The 13,667-nt window shown below is 43.3% G+C and overlaps 2 protein-coding genes across 11 annotated transcripts in view; one reads left to right on the top strand and one right to left on the bottom strand.

Moving 5' to 3' along the window:
- Positions 1-2,097: 2,097 nt before the first annotated feature.
- On the top strand, positions 2,098-6,085 carry Rpp38 (ribonuclease P/MRP subunit p38). 6 transcript variants are annotated; one of them, XM_076572715.1, is made up of 2 exons: positions 2,098-2,303; positions 5,152-6,085. In XM_076572715.1, the coding sequence occupies exon 2, from the start codon at positions 5,162-5,164 to the stop codon at positions 6,002-6,004; it is 843 nt and encodes a 280-aa protein (XP_076428830.1). In that variant the 5' UTR covers positions 2,098-2,303; positions 5,152-5,161; the 3' UTR covers positions 6,005-6,085. The 6 variants fall into 6 exon arrangements, with proteins under 6 accessions (XP_076428830.1, XP_006985982.2, XP_042134030.2 ...); XM_006985920.4 differs by having other exon boundaries at positions 2,099-2,266; XM_042278096.2 differs by lacking the exon at positions 2,098-2,303 and adding an exon at positions 2,369-2,573.
- Positions 6,086-6,200: 115 nt separating this feature from the next.
- Nmt2 (N-myristoyltransferase 2) overlaps positions 6,201-13,667 on the bottom strand; it is a 46,234-nt gene continuing 38,767 nt past the window's right edge. For all 5 annotated transcript variants that reach the window (XM_076572710.1, XM_042278093.2, XM_006985923.4 and 2 more), the window contains 4 exons: positions 12,482-12,652; positions 10,003-10,170; positions 9,603-9,740; positions 6,201-9,082 (listed from right to left, as the gene is read on the bottom strand). In XM_076572710.1, the coding sequence (XP_076428825.1) occupies positions 9,062-9,082; positions 9,603-9,740; positions 10,003-10,170; positions 12,482-12,652 (498 nt within the window). In that variant the 3' untranslated portion in view covers positions 6,201-9,061. The remainder of the gene's footprint in view (positions 9,083-9,602; positions 9,741-10,002; positions 10,171-12,481; positions 12,653-13,667) is intronic.

Raw genomic sequence — 13,667 nt, 5'->3', positions numbered from 1 at the left:
CGTTTGTGTCACACAAATGGAAGAAATTACCTTTGAGATTTAGAATGTTCTTTTGGATAAAATTCTTGTGGAAATGTTGCCAACTTTCATGCAGTAAACAAGGACTAAAATAGTAGAGGATACATTTAATTTTTATGAACTTAATTCTGCCACAGATGTCACATGGTTCAGTCTGCCTGGCACTTGCTATGTGGCAGGACTGTGGTAAGCATCTTAGACAGAACTCTCTCCTAATCCTCAGGACAGGCACTATTTTTATCACTTCATCACTTGCCGGGGCGTAGGCACACTAGTCCCTGGGAAGGTCAGGGTTCGAACTTAGCAGCCTGGCCCCAAAGCCTTGTAATGTAGGAGGTGAAAGGTCAGGTCATGGGTAAACTTTAAGTCTGGAACTTTAGTGAGACACACAGAGCCATTTCCTTCTTTCCCCTTACCCTCTTCTTCTTTTTCTCTCCCACCTCGTGCCTCTCATTTTTCTTGGTTTCCTTTTCTTTCTTTCTTTCTTTCTTTCTTTCTTTCTTTCTTTCTTTCTTTCTTTCTTTCTTTCTTTCTTTCTTTCTTTCTTTCTTTCTCTCTCTCTCTCTCTCTCTCTCTCTCTCTCTCTCTCTCTCTCTCTCTTTCTTTCTCTCTCTCTTTCTTTTTTTCTTTCTTCTCTTTCTCTCTCTCTGCCTCCCTCCCTCCCTTCCTCCTTCCGTGTGTATGTGCCTTATGTGTTTGTGTATGTGTGTATGTGTTTGTGTGTATGTGTTTGTGTGTGTGTGTGTGTGTGTGTGTGTGTGTGTGTGTGTGTGTGTGGCCCCGTAGCTGAGATTGGTGGCCGGAAGGAAGCAGTCCAGGCTGACCTTAAATTCTAGATCCTCCCGACTCAGTCTCCCAAGTGCCAGGATTTTATGTGAACCTTTAGTATTTCAATTTGTCTTTAGCGCTACATGACTCTAAGTTATCATAAAGAACATTTTTTAAACAAAAAGCCTGTCGGTACACTCAGAACCCGTCCTGGCTTCATTCTTGTTCATCTACTTGTGATAAAAATCCACAGCGCGCTTTCCCTGTAAACACTGCAACAATCTTGGACCACAAGCAATCCTTTTTGTTTTAATTTATGTCCACTAGGTGGTGAATAATGAAAATGCTAGATTCTAAATTTTAGAGTGTAAAATGAGCAATGAAGACACCGAGAAAAGGAGGAAGACCGAGAAGGACTTGACTCCTCCCAAATTCATTAGAAAAGGACAGAAAGGATAAAGACATTTGGTCAAATGTAGCCAACAGATTTAGGTTTTAATCTTCAGTTCGTTATTCCATTGTTTAGCCAGTTGTCCATAACTCCCCAATGATCCCATTCATACATTTTTTTTTTCCTTTTGGTTTTTCGAGACAGGTTTTCTTTGTGTAGCCCTAGCTTCCCTGGGACTCACTTCTGTAGCCCAGACTGGCCTCGAACTCACAGAGCGCTGGGATTAAAGGCGTGCACCACCACCGCCGGGCTTCTTAAGCATTGGTGCAGCAGGTACAACAGACACCGCTGGAATATTCTGGAGTACTGCTGTGGAATTGAAAGCAGCCCTTAGTTTCCCTTTGAGTTGGCTCAAAATTCTCCACATAAATTGTAAAGACATCCAACCCTCCCACCCCTATTTATTTGATTTTCGTGGCGCGGCGACACGTGCAGAGAATGGATGGCTATAAAGGCTGGAGCTTTGCGATCCGAGGACGAAAAGAGAGAGAGCGGGCCAGAGTTCCATGCCAGAAGCAAGTGGGCTACACTGGGCTAAAACCAGAAACAGCCAGAACCCAACCACTGGTTAGGACAGCATCTTTTTTTTTCGAGACAGGGTTTCTCTGCGTAGTTTTGCGCCTTTCCTGGAGCTCACTTGGTAGCCCAGGCTGGCCTCGAACTCAGAGATCCGCCTGGCTCTGCCTCCCGAGTGCTGGGATTAAAGGAGTGCGCCACCACCGCCCAGCTAAGGACAGCATCTTTATACTACTAGTCCCGACCGAGAGCGGCTGGTTACTACGGCAACCACAAACTCTCGCGAGACAGATCATACGCCTGAGCGGTGAGGCCCCGGAGCTTTGTCCCGCGCTTAGGGATTCTGCGGCGGGGCCGCCCGCTGTCACCAAGCTGCCGCTCCAGTCCCTTAGTGGGCGTGACGTCATGCAGGAGGCAGGCAGGCAGGGCTAGCCTTCTGCGCAGGCGCAGCGCAAGCGCACGTGGAGCCGGCGTCCGGACCCTCCGTGGTGGCGGCGTCGCTGGACTGAACCGGTACGTCACGCGGTCTCCGCAGGGCGCTCCTGCAGAGGTGGGCGCGCGCCTGCGGTCCGAGGCGCAGCCCGTGGGCACCCGGGGCGCCGCGGGCGGGTCGGGTCTCGGTGCCAGGTGGGAAGGGGACTGCGGACAGCTGCGGCCACCCAGTGCCAGGCCCCCCTGAGGCCCTCCCCGGCTCCTCTCAGTCTCCTTCCGGAGGTTTGCCTCGTGTGGGGTAACGTGGGTACCCACCCCTGCGTCTCCCGAGAGCACCGGAGCTTCTCTGCTGCCGACAGCCTTTCCCAGGGCCCTCCCCAGAATCGAGGTCTTCCCGGGATGCCTTTCTAATCGCGCCACTCCACCATCCTGTCCTTACCGGGAACTCCAACCCTAGCGTCTCTGGCCCAGCGACACTCAACTTGCTTTAGTACTCTTTCCGAGATACCCTGCTGCCCGCTTCCTACTTTGTTGGGAAGGAATTCTTTCCATAGCGTTCATTTCCTCCAGAGAGCCGCCTTTTCCTGACCCTCTCAACTAAGGCCGCTCTTCTCTGCCCCCTAAGATACCTCACTGCCTGTAAAGTGAGCCATTTTTATTACCTGCAGAGGCTTTGGCTTTGCACAACGCCTAATGGCCCGGGGCATCCAGGATAATCCCTAAGAACTTGGTGAAGAAACGATGTGGTCTGTGAGTAGTATCCTAGGCAGGGTATACGGTGAATAAGGACATGAGAAACCAGAGGCTTCATTAGATAGCCCGAGTCTAAAATATGCGTGATGGCTGAGAAATGGGAGGGTAAAAGGTAAACCTTTGAGTTTGCAGATGATCTTGTAGGCAGTAGCAGCTTGCAGACATAGATAGCAAGGCACTTGGCAAGTCCACACTGTTTGTCTGTGAAGCAGTTCTTACTAATCAGCATTTTTAAAAATTCATACTGCAGCCGGGCAAGGGTGGTGGCACACGCCTTCAATCCCAGCACTCGGGAGGCAGAGCCAGGCTGATCTCAGTGAGTTCCAGGCCAGCCTGTTCTACAGAGCGAAATCCAGGACAGGCACCAAAACTACACAAAGAAACCCTGTCTCAAAAAAAAACCAAAACAACAAAAAATTCATTCTGCATGGCGGCTACCTTATGCAGACTTGGCTTTTTTTCATCTCCTCTTCCAGGTTCTGCATCAGAGAAGTGATCCCAATCTTGCTGCCCCTTGGTTGCAGAGCATCTAAGTGTGAATGTCTCTTACATCAATGGGCTAGGCAGAAACAAAACCTGATCTGCAGTTTAGTAACAACAGTGGTGTGCCATGCCATTGTCTTGCTTCCTGGTCATTTTGTCTGGGCCACCTACAGCCAGATACCAGTTTCTGGCAGTCACCTCACTAGATTCTGATGGTCTTTTGTTCTTCAATCTCTGAGCTTGTGGGGAGCATAGATGTAATGAGGGATGGATTGGAAGAGTGCAGTCCAGTGTGGGAAAGGAAGAAGTATTCATAGACAGTGTCAGCACTGATGGGACCAAGGTTGTAGCTCTCACTGGAATTCTGGCATTATATGGAAGGTGACTAGAAAGATCAGGGTCCGGGAGTGAGTCTGCAACAGCATTTCTCAGGGCTGTCCAGTTTGGAAAGGTGACCTGTTCCATACCAATATTTCCAAATGTTGGTTCTTTTCCCAGTTCACCTGGGCATCTTTTTACCATATTATTTCTAAGATGGAGCCATGATTAAAAGGAGTCTTCAGAAAAACTAAGTCTGAGTTTAGGCTGTGAGTCTGTTTCCTGGCTTGTTAGGGAGTTGGGTATGTGGAGCAAGTGCCCTGAATTAGAGGAACCTTAATTAGAGGAGTCTTGCTTAAAATTTGTCAACTGGGTCTTTATAGTTGAACTCTAGGAAGGAGAAAACTGAGAGAAGGAAGTATGTAGCTGCCTTTGGTTAGGACAAACTGGATCTAAGTGAAAGAATGCCCAACTAGAGAGCAATCGAGAGCATCCTAGTAAGTCTAAGATTGATACCATAGTCTCTAGGAAGATTATGAATAGGCCACTGGCTTCTAATATGCTTTCAGAAGGAGCCCAACCCTTTTATTTCTCCCTAATGGATTAATTTCTCAATTTCATCACAAAATTTTCTTAAGTTTTCATGAAATTGCAGGCCAAAGCAGTCATTCTTGTAATCATGTGAAGGGAAAATGTGCCTGTATGTTTAAAATGTTTTAGGAAGAACTTGGGGATCATGGGAAGGAGACTTACAAAAGGATACAAAATAGAAGTTTTAGCCATGGACATAGATTACATAGATTTGGTTCTGAAAATCTGATCTGGTTAATTTTGAATCTCAGAGACTACAGGTAAGCTCTGCAGGCGGACACAGGGTCTTGTTGCCTACCAGCAGCTGTGCCTAGAACACCATCTTCCCAATGGAGGAGCTCGTGATTATGTGCTGTTAACGAATGAATGAGGGGCCCTTGATGGTTCAGAGGGTGAAGGCAGTTACCACCAGGCCTGTGACATGAGTTCTACCCCAGATTCCAATGGTGGAAGGAGAGAACCTAGTTCGATAGACCTACTCTGACCTCCACATGTGCTCTATATATGATCCCCAAGCTTTGTGTTAGTAATTTTAAAAAAATGAGAAGTCCAGAGTTTAGAAGATGCTAACAAATCTCTTTAGATTAACATCATTCATTCTCACATTGCCTGTGTATCATGAAAAGATAGGGAAAATTAAAATCAGTTCATTTTACCAGAGAAGTTATGTGAATGGTTACCTGGTTGGGCATATATAATTAGACCTGCTGTAGCACATCAACCAGGAGTAAAAGACAAAACTAGAGAATATAACCAAAATATTCTCAGAACATGCATTGCTAACTAACATGAGAATTTTTTCATCTTGTTTCTTTCTGAAGGGTTTTCAAGATGGCCGCAGCCCCTCAAGCACCAAAGAGGGGATCTATTCGGAAGACTAGACCTCTGGTTGTAAAGACATCACTGAACAACCCGTATGTCATTTCCTGGAGCACCTTGGAGAGAGAGGACATACATTTTATATTACAGACACTCGAAGACAAGTTTAAATTGATTGGCCTTCAGAAAATTGAAGATAAGAAAAAGAAAAAAACACCTTTGGTAAAAAAGCAAAGGTGCAGCCCTGATGTTGAGACGAGTGAGGATCTGAAAGAGGAGCATGATGGGGACCTGCAGGTGTCAGGCTGGACACCCGTACATGTCAGAAAACAGCTGGTCATTGGCGTTAATGAAGTCACTAGAGCCCTGGAGAGGAATGAACTGCTCCTGGTTCTAGTGTGCAAGTCCGTCAAGCCTGCCGTCATCACCTCACACTTGATTCAGCTGAGTATAAGCAGAACTGTTCCTGCTTGTCAGGTTCCTCAGCTCAGCCAGAGAATTGCTCCTGCCATTGGCTTAAAATGTGTGCTAGCCTTGGGCTTCAGAAAGAACACCACGGACTTCGCTGAGGAAGTAAGAGCCATCATTCCCAGGGTGCCCAGCTTACATGTGCCATGGCTTCAAGACAGAACCCAAGATCCCAAAGACAATTTAGAGACTGAATCTTTGGAAAGCCAAGACAAAGAGATTTTGGACACTTCCTTTGACGACCTTACAAAACTTAATAAAAGAAAGCTTGCTGAAGGTGGGCAGGCTTCTCCTGTAACACTACAACCCCTTAAAATAAAGAAACTCATTCCCAACCCTAATAAGATAAGGAAACCACCCAAAAGTAAAAAATCCATTTCAAAGTAGTTTATATGAACTTGTCATTTCATGAAAGGATATGGTCTGAATAAGCTTTAAAACAAATAAAGTAGAGTATGTTTACATATATTGTTAGGATCCTGCATGGAGGTCTTCTTTCAGAATGGCAAGTCTTTCTAACTGGGTGGGACAGATATGCTGAAACTTAAAACCATGAAGTAGGGAAAACACTCAAAAACAATGATTAACAAAACCGAAGTTTATTGAGACTAATGTCCATGCGTGTATAAATTCACTGCTTTCAAGGCTGGTACAATGTTTGCTTGCAAGAACATCAGTTTCCTACAGTACTTAACATTTCTCTACCAAACTTGGAAAATGGGCCACAGACATGGTCTAATAAGGTGGATGAAACAACTGGAGAAGGTCCTAGTTGTAAGGGAGAGACACTAAATGCTAAGCAGCACACTGTCTTCAAAAGCGGCATACCATTTTTACGTTGTAGTAATTTGGCTTTCTTTGTAGGTAAGCATTGACAGGCATAGAGAAAGGCTTGACTGATACAGAAAAAAAAGCCTGATATGGTTATTTCAATAAGAATTCCCTCCCTGCACATCATTAAGTTCCTTGCAATATTGAACATTATCAAAAGTACAGTAGGGGTACAGCTCTGTGGTAGAACATGTACTTATTAGCACACAATCCCTGGCTTGATCCCCAGCACCAAAACAAAACACACACACCCCAAAAAAACAAACAAACAAAAAACACCCTCCAAAACTAACAGCAAAAATTACAGTAGCAACTTAGGTGAAATGTAGCAGGAGAGATTCAATTGGTTTTTCAGGCTAGGAAATGGAGCTGTCAGTGCTTTGGATGTGAAATCTACCACGTGTCTGGAAAGTCATTCTGTAATTTAGGAGCAAGTACATAGGATATGAAAATGTTGTCACTCCAAGTTCTGGCTGAACTCATGGGCTGTGCCACCTTTGTTCCATTTACTGACAAATTTCCATTTTGTGAAGAAAAGAAACCTTATAGCACATTTTGGATATAAAGACAGGGCAGTGTAACTTAAAAACAACTCTGGAGACTGTCGCATTTATATTTGGTTTTAACAGCTATTTTATATCTGAGCAGTTGCACTGGTTACTGATTTTCTAAAATATCAAGTGGTCATGTGCTTAAGTTATGAATACATCAATGTGAATTATTAGTGTATTTAAAGTGATGAGTTCTGTAACAACTGCAATGTGCAGTAAACAAATCTCTAAAGGGATGGTTTAACATTTTCCTCATGAGGTAAAGAAGCCCATGAAAAAAAATTCCTGACTGGCAATTCTTAAATTGGAAAACTCAATTTGTATAAGATAAAAAAATGAGTGAGACAATTCCCAAAGAGCTGTAAATCCAGATTCACTAAACTTGCTTACCTAATGCTGTCTTTCTAAACAGTGTTCCAATGAATAGGTAGTTTTATTTCCTGAAGGTGTTCTGTTAACAAATGTCACATAGTTGGGCATGGACCATATGAAATGAGAAATCTGCCATGTGTCTTTAGGAACAGTACTGGTCCCACTTCTGCACCACTTGTGAGGGCCATGTGCCCCCCCTAGTGGTGCTATCAGGGATGGCACAATTTGTGGCCTACTTAGTCCACAAACATGGTAAGAGGCCAGATAGCAAATATTTTAACTTTGCAGGCAATACATTCCAGTCTGTCACAACTTGATTTCCTTTCATAGCATGAGGCAGCCACAGGTAGGTCATAAATGAAGATGTGGCTGTATTCTGATAAAACTTGAACTTCATAAGATTTGCATGCTACAAATGTCATTCTTTGGGCCATTTCCCCCAACCATTTAAAACATTAACGACCACTGTCAGCTGTACAGAACAGCCAACAGGTGAGACTCGACCTACAAGTAACATTTGGTGAGTCCTTTCTAGCTGGGAAGGAAATGCTATGTTGTCTGAAGTAGCATTCTGGACTGGAGCAGAGGCACTGGAGTAAAGGCAGGAAGAAGTATCTACTTAGTGGCATCTGACTCAAAGGCCAGTCTATACAATGGCCTTGTTTAGTATTTTATTTTTCCCTTGGATAGTGGCAGCATATACATATATGTACACTGTGAAACTTGTTTTTCAAATTCTAGGTAAAAACAACATCAGTAACAAAATTATGAATACGTATTTACAAGTAAGACATTTTCCATTAGCATGACAATTTTCATGATAAATTAAAGTCAGCATAAAGGAACATGTGCAATTGTGCATAATAAAAACATTCAGACCATCTGTGTGCTGACAGCACTCCTACACTCCTCTGGGCATTAAATCTGACTTTAGAGCTGTTACTTCCTTTCCCTCACACATCCTTGTCATTGCTGAGAAATGAGACTGCAAGCAGCCGCAAGGGCTGGTCAGTCAGGTGTGTACTCTTCAGTGAGTATGCTGAACATTTGCCCCAACTTTGCTTTTGAAACAATCCACTAACCTGCTGAAGAGCAAAGGACAAACCTGCATATTTACTGATTTGGCTACTATGCTTACGGGATAGACCTGTGTGTTTGCTGATTTGGCTACTATGCTTATGGAATAATAAATGTGCTAAGTCACTGGTACATTTTCATATTGCTCCATACATAATTATCTACCACATGTCAATTCTATAAACATTTCCAGTAGCATGTAAGGTGATATACATATGGATCCTTGTTCTGTTATACGAGTATATCACCACTTAACAAACAGAAAAGCAGCAGTGACTCTCCTACCAGCAAAGGTTTTCTTAACATGATGCCACCACTTCTGTTTGGTTCATAGAGAAGCAGTCCCACTTCTAGAGTGGAAGGACAACATCCTCTCTTTACCATGAGAGCTCTGTGGACACCTTCATCCCTCCCACACATCAGTCAACAGCAGAGTTGGCTTCGACATCCTAACTAGAAATGTGTACTATTGGCCATCTGTTCTGATTGTTAGCAACTACTGCAATCTCACTCAACTTGTGCTTTTATTCTTCTTTGGAATGGCAGTTCCAGGACTCACTAAATAGAGTATTAACAAATGAGAATGTCAGCCTTCTAGAAGTAACATATCCATCTACTGTAGAACAAGTCCAACCTAAAGAAAGGAAAAAACAGGATAAGATCAAATGGAAGAAGAAACTGAGTTAAAATACTCTGTGTTTTAAAAAGTCCCCTTGGCTGCAATGCTGGTTATGAGGGTAAAGGCACTTGCCACACAAGCCTTGACCTTAGTTCAGTCCCTGGAGTCCTGGTAGAAGGAGTTTACTGACTGACTCCTCAAAGCTGTCCACTGATCTCCATATATGCTGTAGCACATATGTGACTACACATTATATATACATACAGGAAAAAAAACAAAAAGCCACCACCAACAATGACAACAAAAAACAAATAGAAAGTCCCCTTCATCCTATAGTAGTAGGGATTGTCTGAGTTAGCAGATTCCATTTATAATCTGTCTCTCACACCCACACACACGTACACACAGACACACCACACACACACCCCTGACACACACATACCCAGAGAGAGAGATTAAAAACACTAGAAATAGATAAAAGCCCCTTTATCTTGAAGGAAGCTGGTATGGGGCTATCAAAATTAAGCTTACTCACTTTTTCCGAGTCTGTCCCTGGACACCTCCAGTTGTACAAATAATACTGTAAGTTCCCGTCTCCTATACCAAACTTGAGTTTTTCCAAGAAGGTCTTATTTTCCATCAAGTCTAGTGCATTGAATACATCAAATCCTTTCTGCCAATATAAAAAGTTTAAAATACCAAGGGCTTAATGTATTGCGTATATATTCCTGTATAACATTCAATTCCTCTCCAGTAACTTAAATATACAAATCTACAGACTAAGAACCATCTTAGAAGACTATTATGAAGACATCTAGGGAAGGGAGCTAGAAAGGTGGCTCCATGGTTAGAGTCACACTGCTCATGCAGGGGACCTTTCTGTAAGTTAACTTGCTTAGGGAGAACCACGCAATAGAGAAAGCAATGACACTCACCAACTTGGCTATAATGAGCGCATCATTCATGAGGTCCAGCAGGGGTGTCTCTGTGTGAATGTTGTAGAAGGAATAGGCAGCCTTGAGGCTCTTGTGAGCTGGGTGGTGCATAACCGTGGAGGGGAGTGTGTAGAAGCTCAGGAAATCAGTCAGCTTCCCGCTGGGGCTCTGAGGGACAGAGGTAAGCAACAGCAAGTAAATGTTTCCTCGAACAAGCATTCTTTCTTTGGCTAACTGATGCTGACTTATGACTTACACCCAACTTTCTGTCCAAATAAGGAGCAACAACTGAGATTTTCCTCTCTGTAACCCAGTTTGAGCCCTTTATGCTGGGGAGAGACCAACAAGTGGACAGAAGTTTATGCAAAGTGCTAGTGGGAGATGTGCAAGCTTCCAAAGCAGGTCCTAATAAAAAGTCTCTCCAGGCCAACAGATGAGTCAATGCCCATGCTGACAGGACAGTGACAGAAACAGATTTGCAGCCTCTAGCTGCGGACCAGAGGCTGCCTTCCCCACTCACACTGAAGCATATATGGGTTGCTAACAGGAGGAGACAGAGCTGTACGCCGAGCTGGCTACTCAGTGGTGAATGGAACACCATTTCAAAGCACATGGTCACTCAGCCTTGGTATCTGGCACCTTTTCTTAAAAGCGAATAATGAGAGCTGGTTACTTTAGGAAAAAACTGACAAGACTTGTTTGTTAATAACATTTACTTGAGTTTTCAGGGTCTATGTTGAAGTTTTAAAGAAGGAAAAAAAACCATCATATCCTCTACCATATGGGTACCTTATAATTTTTCTGATGACAAAGGTCTTATCCATGAATGTAATTTTTAAAATATTATCTAATGAAATGTCAATATTTGAAAGTTCTGTGAAACCCAGTATGTCAGTATTTCCCAAGTGGCCAATGCATGATGTTGCAACCTTGTATGTAAGTAAAATTCATTCGAAGAACCAGACTTAAGTTAGTGGTAGGGAATCTTCTTAGTGTGTATAAAAACTGTGCTGGGGAGCAGGGGCATAGAGAGGAGGAAGAGGACAAAGATGGGAGACGACATACCAATGAGTTTTGGATCAAGAGAACAGAAAGTTCACTGATAATCAACAGTATTTATAATGATCTGAAAAGAGTTGTGTGTGATAGTGCACATCACTAATCCCAGCAACCAGGAAGCTCAGGCAGGAGGATCAACAGTCTAAAGCCAGAGGCCCAGGTTTTCTTCTCAGCATCCACATGGAAGCTCACAACCCTCTGTAACTCCAGTTCAGGGGATATGATGCCCTCCTCTGGCTTTCAAAGGCACAGACATGCACACAGGCAAAACACTCACACACATAAGATAAGAAGAATATAAAAGTCAGCCTGAGCTACACAGCTGGCCCCAGTTAGCTATATACTGAGACCCCATCTCACAAGGGAAAAAAAACAATTATCTGAAGAGTTAAAATTACTCACTGATTTTCAAATCTTCAGTATTTCATGGGATTTTATGTAATTCAATCAAGGCAGTATGTCACAATGAATTGAAAGCAAAACCGAGGAAAGGGCACACTATCTTTAGGTAACATGCAACAGATTTACTATTGTTGTATTACTGAGTATGGTAAAAAGCTACTGATATAATCCATCCGAGTAGAAGCTCTGAGTTCTGAGTAATTCTTTAGATAGTAAGTCCTGAGATTGGACAGTTCATGAGGCTCTGAAGACACACAGGTACAAATAGATTTGTGTACAAAGAGTTTTTAGAAATATAACTATTAAAACTGCCTGTTGCTCATTTGGTTCTTCAGAAATGTCTTGTGGATCATCCTTACCATGGGTCAGTCTCTCCGAGAACTGCCCTAACTGGACCTGTCATCCTAAGTTATGACACTGCTTGACAGTGCTAAGTAATAGTTCTGTTTACAAGTAATGTAAACACACCCCTACAGTCACTTCTAATTGGCCTTCTCCACTGTCTTCAAATTGGTTGCCAAATTAAATTCCATTTTCTCAGTTCAACTCCACTTCAACCCACTGGGCTTCCAAGTGAGACATCATCTAAACAACCAAGTCCAAGTTTTGTAAAAAAAGGTTGAAAAACCATGTTATGTCCATCTAAGTAACAGTCAGAGTATTTAGATGGCTCCTTTTCCTTCCCTCCATTCAACAGAAGTTAAGGGGCTCAGTCAACTCATGGCAGTTCAGATCCAGCCAGCTCTATAAAAGCCCCAACATTCAACTCTGGAACATAGCTATCTAGGAGGAGGCACAGAGTAATTACTAGCTTTTCAAAATGAGAAGAACAAATGCACAGCAGACACAGAAGAGCACCTTAACTTCCAGGTAGCAACTGGTGAAAATGCTCCATCCAGGACTAAAGCAGCTGTGCAGGGCCAGCAGAGGCAGTGAGTCATGGAGGAAAGCCACCAGCACAGCGGGCTTCCTCAAAGCTTTAACCTGTTCTCAGGACTATTTTATCAGCTATCTTTACCTCCACCACAAACGTGTCAATGATGTGTTCCCTGGGGAGGAACCAGTGGGCCACTTCCTCTTCATCCATCACTGGAGCTAGATGAAACTGCTTCAAGTAGCTGTTGATGAGTTCTCGGACTGCTGTGATGTCTTTAGGTTCCATTGGTCTCAAACCTGAAGTCTTTGTAACCTTGTTAGAAGAAAAACAAAGAAAAGGCACAAGCACAATGAAGAGCAGTAAAATGATGTTACTTTGTGCTCCAAGTGTGGCCCACAGGCCTGCAGCACCTTTGGGAACTTTTTAGAACTGGAGGCTCCAGACCTGCTTTAGTGAATCAGAACCTGAAGTATACCATGACTCCATTAAAACCCAAAGCTGGTCTAAAGGCTGGGCCTACAGAATCCCAGCTACTTGAGAGGATGAGGCATGGGAATTAATTGCAAGTTCAAGGCCTGACTGGGATATACAGTGAATTCAAAGCCAGTCTGGGCAATTTAATGAGTCTGGCTGTCAAAATAAAAAGTAAGATGATGAGGGCTGGTGAGATAGTTCAAGGGGGCAAAGAAGCCCACTGCCAACTCTGAGCACCTGAGTTCAACCCTCAGGACCCACATGGTGGAAGGAGAGAAGTGACTCTCACAAATTGTCCTCTGAATTCCACCAGTGTACCTGGCAAATGATTGACAGCCTACACTTCCACAAAGATAAAGTTGATAAGCAATGTGTTCTATCTTCTTTTTTTGGTTGTTGTTGTTTTGGTTTTTTGAGACAAGGTTTCTCTGTGTATTCCTGGCTGTCCTGTAACTTGCTCTGTAAACCAGGCTGGCCTTGAACTCAGAGATCTGCATGCCTCCCAGGTGTTGGGTCTAAAGGCATGTGCCACTACTGCCCAGCTTGCGTCCTATCATCTTATTCAAACAAACCAAATGGAACATTACAAGCTCTTATACCAAGAATTTAACAGATAGGAGTAATAGCATCAAACCTTATGCTTTTTCCCCTTGAAAAAATATTGGATAATTTTAAGAAGTAGCATAAATACTGCTAATACACTTTTTTGCTCTCAATTACTTGTAAATATTTTTAAACTAAAAATCCCTAGAGCCTGGGAGAAGACTCAGCAGTAAGAACACTTGCCAAAGAAGTCTGCCAACCTAGATTTGATCCCCGGAACCCACATTTTCCTAAAAATCAGATGTAGTGG

This window comes from Peromyscus maniculatus, chromosome 5 (assembly GCF_049852395.1).
Source record: "Peromyscus maniculatus bairdii isolate BWxNUB_F1_BW_parent chromosome 5, HU_Pman_BW_mat_3.1, whole genome shotgun sequence".
NCBI classification, from domain to species: domain Eukaryota; kingdom Metazoa; phylum Chordata; class Mammalia; order Rodentia; family Cricetidae; genus Peromyscus; species Peromyscus maniculatus.
The sequence above is the reverse complement of the archived record's forward strand: the minus strand, read 5'-3'. Positions and strand labels throughout refer to the sequence as shown.